This window comes from Labrus mixtus, chromosome 2, assembly GCF_963584025.1.
Source record: "Labrus mixtus chromosome 2, fLabMix1.1, whole genome shotgun sequence".
Classification (NCBI taxonomy): Eukaryota; Metazoa; Chordata; class Actinopteri; order Labriformes; family Labridae; genus Labrus; species Labrus mixtus.
The window spans coordinates 8,322,147-8,328,245 of NC_083613.1; the positions used below are offsets into that span (position 1 = coordinate 8,322,147).

Consider the following 6,099-nt stretch of genomic DNA (forward strand, 5'->3'; position numbering starts at 1 on the left):
GTGAGCCACTGGTGAACAATGAAAGCTCTGGGAGTGCTACAAGGGACAGACTGGCTGCCCTGGTCTCCGGCCATGTGCCGGCCCCATAAAGATGATTTCTCTGCTACAGTTTTTAATTAGTTTTTTATATATGTTGAAAATGTTTGAATCAATTTGTGGAGTTCTCTGCTACAAAGAGATGTTGTATATAGTTTAACATATTTTGAAAATGTTTGAAACGGTTTATTTGGCATTTTTCATGATAAAACCTTTCATGATCAAATATCTGACTGGAAAATTATTAGTGTGAATCAGGAATTGGTGGTGTGTTTATAAAAGGCTATTTATACTCAGAATCTTTTGGTGTCAAATATTACACTTTATTAGGCCAATTACAGTCAAGTATATTTACAAGATTTAATTCTATAAAAACATATTCATATAAATAACATTACAGCAAATCATGTGGTCACAGAGTAAAAAAAATATATAACATCTAAATAATCTTATTAACAATATGCATTAAGTTCTATTATATTTTTTCAATTAACCGTTCAAACAGGCCTAAAAATCGTTCAGTTTTGGCTTCACTCTCCTCATGGCGCTTCTGCTCTTTTGCGCTCTCCTCTATGAGGAAATTCAACAAGGAGTTCTTCTTCTTTTTTGGGGGGGAATGTGTTGGGGGACTCGGGCTAGCCATGGGAGAGGCTGCTGAGTCTGATGTGCCTGAGGTGTCGCTGCATGTGGACTCAACCATCTCCTGGAAGACAACAAAACAAGAGTTATGTACCAGAAATGGCTATTACGACCAGGGGTGTTCAAGTTAAATATATCATAACAGTGTTTACAATATATGTATGCGACAAAACACACAAGAAATAAGACAGCTTTATCAATTACAAGATCGCCTTGACTAACCATGTATCCCTCCTGATTAAGAAATTGAAAATGCTACAGATTTAAAAACATATATATATTAAATTGGAGCAGTAATTGTAGCCAATCTTAAAACCTTACCAGGAGAATTGCTGTTGGATCAGCATCACCAAAAGATGCGACCACTACAGGAGGATCCATTGAAGGCCTTGCACCCAAAACCTCATGCATGTCGCCCAAGAACTGCCAGGTGGCAGCCGTTACCTCGCCCGCATCCGTTCCTGATCCTGTTCTTGGGGTTTTTAGCTCCTGCAATGAACACAAACATATGCACACATTGTTGTAACTATCACCGTGCAAAAACCTGTCACAAAAACACCCACTGTGATTGTTTATAAGATTATTTATCGATATTTTATGGTCACACACTTAACTATTTACATGTTATCTCCATCATGTGAAAATCAATGCACCCTGCATGTAAATATTATAGAAACTATCCCACTCATGTGAATACACCTGTGTGTTCCATGATTACATGGTTTACTCATGTATGTTTCAGCATCTTTTGCACTACTTGTCGTTCTGCTTACCTTGTACTTTTTCTTGAGGTTTTCCCACTTCTTTGACACCTGTTGGGGTGTGATCTTGCCCTCAATGGCCAGTTCTTTGATCAACGTCCTGTATCATTACAAAATACAGAGTTATGTTAGCAGAATCAAACAATATAAACACAACACAGACATTTGTGTGCAGTTAAACACATTTTAAAACAAATGACTCACTCCCAAAGTGGTCTAGCAGCGCTCTTCGACCTCAGGAAACGTTGCTCATTTGCAGACCGAAACCTTATGAGATGTCTGGTTTGCTGAGGAGTCCCTGGAATGATGGAAACGATATATCCTTGTAACATTGTTCAGACCGTAACCCTACTATGGTAATGATGGTATTCAACCGATCAAACAAATAGAAAGCATAATGGTGCCGGTAACACAACAGTTCATAACGGTGCTCTGTGGGCTGATGTTAGATACTCTCGGCTCGTCTGTAGCCTACAGCTATTAATGTGGCAGTAATAAATGCAGAAACGTCGTTGCTAGCTTCAGTTACATTTCGGGATCATATAACTTCAAACTTGGGGGGTTTTGCCATGGGAATGTATCAAAATACGGAACTGTCATGCACAAACTGAGATGCAACAATGTAACGTTAGTCAGCTGAGCGGAGCTAGCTAGTTAGTGATCAAGACACCAGCATACTACGAACAATTTTCTTCCCGTCTTTTCTAAAGAAACGGACCATAGTACATTGGAACATTATTTAACTAAGATGATGTTAATGTTGTCATAATTTTCAGATCTCATAAACGTAGGAAAAAGTTACATTTGTGCGTCTCTTTTGCAGTTGTAATTTTGCCGTTGATGATGCGCAGTGCATTCTGGGAAATGACTCTGTTTGGAGTACGCCTCCGAGGTAGCCAAGTAGCCCTTACACTTCACCCTATCCCTCCGCTGCAACAAGAATTGGGACACCCTACCCCTACACGTGCAAGCGCAAAACGTAGGGGTAGGGCTAAGTGCTAGGGCTAAGTCCTAGGGCTAAGGGGTGAAATGGGACTGAGCCTAATAATACTGTAACTTGCCAAATCCTCTGCTAAAATCCATCCTTTCATCTTGTGATGTCATACTTCAGAATGTTGGTTATATCTTTGATGTTGCCAAGTAACGGCCTGCTATTTTGTTTGATTATGATACTGATAGAATAAACAGGAGAATTAATCCATAGTATTGTAGCTTAGGTGTTTGTTTAACCAAAGTAATACATCGTCCTGCCTTGCTGCATTGTGCACAACTTCTGTGCTTTATCTTACTAGGAAAGCAAATAGATCAAACCAAGAACTTTCAACTAGGAGGTAGCCATCGAGTCCTATGTGAGTCAAACTGTCATTGGTTAGGTTTACATCATTTTTCTTACCAAACAATGATCTTTTCCTTAGCCAACACATAAGTTTTGTTCATTGGTCTCATTTATTCCTAAGTGTGAGAGCTTGTTGGCACCAGGCACTTAAGAGCAATTTTCCAGCAATGAGTGTTGGCAAATTCAACACTGTATTGCTGATTTTTGTTGTTGTTACCACTATAGGCCTGGATTTCGTGGAACTCTGATGAGGAACAAAAATGACGCTGTCCAGCATGCATTAGATGTCCAATAGCTTTTCAACTTTTGCCAGGTAAGGTGCTAATTTAGACAAACAAGAAAAGCCGGCAAGTTTGGAGGAATATTAATGGGCTGCTTTTCAGTAAACAAGCACTTGATAATGGTTACACATGTCCAGTGATATGTTTCATGCATGGAATCACACACTTTAGTAATGTAGTCCTTAATGCTCAGCTAAGCCTTTAACAAAGACTTGCCTGCTTAAGTTCGATGATTATACTTACAGTAAAGGACTTGGGAGCAAAAGTAACCAACAAGCCCTTTTTTGTATACCTTTTCACTCCGATAGAGTTCTGTCTATTACAGCCCTAGATAATTATTGATAAAATACCATTGGGCGCCTATATCCAGCTGCTGCAGCTGGACCCTGCTCTTAAATGAAGAGGAAACCATGAAGGGTTATGCAAATAGTGTGTAGTGGTCCTAGCACAACACAGCAAAGTAGGTTAGGTTGAGGCAGAACCACCACAGAATTCAAGAGAAACCTCCAACTTGAAGAACATGTCCTTACCTTAAGACCTATATGTAATGCTGATGATTTGAGTTATGTAGCAAATGCTACAAGTTTTGAAGAAATACTAAAATTGTGCTTTCACAAAGCTCACATACTGTAACTTTCCAAATCCTCTGCTAAAATCCATCCTTTCATCTTGTGATGTCATACTTCAGAATGTTGGTTATGTCTTTGATGTTGCCAAGTAACGGCCTGCTATTCTGTTTGACTATGATACTGATAGAATAAACAGGAGAATTAATCCATAGTATTGTAGCTTAGGTGTTTGTTCAACCGAAGTTATACATCGTCCTGCCTTGCTGGATTGTGCATAACTTCTGTGCTTTATCTTACTAGGAAAGCAAATAGATCAAACCAAGGACTTTCAACTAGGAGGTAGCCATCAAGTCCTACGTGAGTCCAAGGCTCAGTCCCATTTCACCCCTTAGCCCTACCCCTACGTTTTGCGCATGCACGTGTAGGGGTAGGGTGTCCCAATTATTGTTGCAGCGGAGGGATAGGGTGAAGTGTTAGGGCTACTTGGCCCTTTAAAACGAGATTCCTCGGAGGCGCACTCCAAACAGAGTCATTTCCCAGAATGCACTGCGTATCATCAACGGCAAAATTACAACTGCAAAAGAGACGCACAAATGTAACCTTTTCCTTTGTTTATGAGATCTGAAAATTATGACAACATTAACATCATCTTAGTTAAATAATGTTCCAATGTACTATGGTCCGTTTCTTTAGAAAAGACGGGAAGAAAATTGTTCGTAGTATGCTGGTGTCTCGATCGCTAACTAGCTAGCTCCACTCAGCTGACTAACGTTACATTGTTGCATCTCAGTTTGTGCATGACAGTTCAGTATTTAAATACATTCCCATGGCAAAACCCCCCAAGTTTGAAGTTATATGACGCCCAAAATGTAACTGAAGCTAGCAATGACGTTTCTGCATTTATTACTGCCACATTAATAGCAGTAGGCTACAGACGAGCCGAGAGTATCTAACGTTAGCCCACAGAGCACCGTTATGAACTGTTGTGTTACCGGCACCATTATGCTTTCTATTTGTTTGATCGGTTGAATACCATCATTACCATAGTAGGGTTACGGTCTGAACAATGTTACAAGGATATATCGTTTCCATCATTCCAGGGACTCCTCAGCAAACCAGACATCTCATAAGGATTCGGTCTGCAAATGAGCAACGTTTCCTGAGGTCGAAGAGCGCTGCTAGACCACTTTGGGAGTGAGTCATTTGTTTTAAAATGTGTTTAACTGCACACAAATGTCTGTGTTGTGTTTATATTGTTTGATTCTGCTAACATAACTCTGTATTTTGTAATGATACAGGACGTTGATCAAAGAACTGGCCATTGAAGGTAAGCAGAACGACAAGTAGTGCAAAAGATGCTGAAACATACATGAGTAAACCATGTAATCATGGAACACACAGGTGTATTCACGAGTGGGATAGTTTCTATAATATTTACATGCAGGGTGCATTGATTTTCACATGATGGAGATAAGTATATACAACATCTCTCTGTAGCAGAGAACTCCACAAATTGATTCAAACATTTTCAACATATATAAAAAAACTAATTAAAAACTCTGTAGCAGAGAACTCCACAAATTGATTCAAACATTTTCAACATGTATAAAAAAACTAATTAAAAACTGTAGCAAAGAAATCATCTTTATGGGGCCGGCACATGGCCGGAGACCAGGGCAGCCAGTCTGTCCCTTGTAGCACTCCGAGAGCTTTCATTGTTCACCAGTGGCTCACGGGGAGGTTGGGGGTCAATGAAGTCCTGTGCAACATCAGCATCTGGCTCAACAATGTCCCAGTTATCCAGACACACATTGTGGAGAAAGGCACAGGACGCAATAACAAGGGGTGAAAATGTGTGTTGAACCTCCAAGGCACGAAATAGTGTAGACCTCCATCTTGTCTTCATCATTCCAAAAGCCCATTCAATCACGCTGCGGCCTTTCAAATGGAAATGATTAAAGCGACCCTGTATTTGGCCATTGATCGGCTCCTTGTAAGGTGTGATCAACGTAATGGGTGTGTCCAAACAGGGATAGCCACCATCGCCAAGAAGGATGTAGCCTGTGGGAGGGTACCGTATTGCCCTGTAGAAGCTGCTATTCTTCATGATTCTTGTGCTGTGAACCGACCCTGGATAGCCAACAAAGATGTCAAGAAACCTTGCATGTGAATCACAAATCGCCTGCATGTTAATAGAAAAAAAGCCTTTGTAATTTAAATAGTCGATCCGGTGCTATAGAGGGGGTTTAATTCTGATATGGCTACAATCTATTGCACCCACAACGTTGCTGAATGCAGGGCTTCCTGAGAGTTGAGCAAATCCCTGACCAACAGCATGAAGCTCTCCTGCCTGGGGGAAAAAGATAGCTCGCTTCAAATTCATCCAAATGTTTTGGGCAACTTTGTGGATTACACGGTGAACAGTTGATTTTGGTACACTGAAGACCCTCGATCCGACTCTGTACGATAGTCCATGA

At 40.4% G+C, this 6,099-nt stretch overlaps 1 protein-coding gene across 1 annotated transcript; it reads right to left on the reverse strand.

Annotated features, from left to right (window-relative positions):
• Positions 1 to 372: 372 nt before the first annotated feature.
• LOC132954487 (uncharacterized) lies at positions 373 to 1,867 on the reverse strand. Its single transcript, XM_061027045.1, has 4 exons — positions 1,641 to 1,867; positions 1,449 to 1,536; positions 997 to 1,164; positions 373 to 739 (listed from the first exon to the last, which is right to left on the reverse strand). The coding sequence occupies exons 1-4, from the start codon at positions 1,766 to 1,768 to the stop codon at positions 512 to 514; spliced, it is 612 nt and encodes a 203-aa protein (XP_060883028.1). The 5' UTR covers positions 1,769 to 1,867; the 3' UTR covers positions 373 to 511.
• Positions 1,868 to 6,099: the final 4,232 nt, after the last annotated feature.

What these genes read in the sequence shown, in the direction of transcription:
- LOC132954487 (XM_061027045.1), bottom strand. Translation starts at nt 1,768, where the DNA reads ATGTTACAAGGATATATCGTTTCCATCATTCCAGGGACTCCTCAGCAA. An exon ending in GCTGCTAGACCACTTTGGGA is followed by an intron (nt 1,537 to 1,640) that starts GTGAGTCATTTG and finishes GTAATGATACAG; the next exon opens with GACGTTGATCAAAGAACTGG. An exon ending in ACCTCAAGAAAAAGTACAAG is followed by an intron (nt 1,165 to 1,448) that starts GTAAGCAGAACG and finishes TGTTCATTGCAG; the next exon opens with GAGCTAAAAACCCCAAGAAC.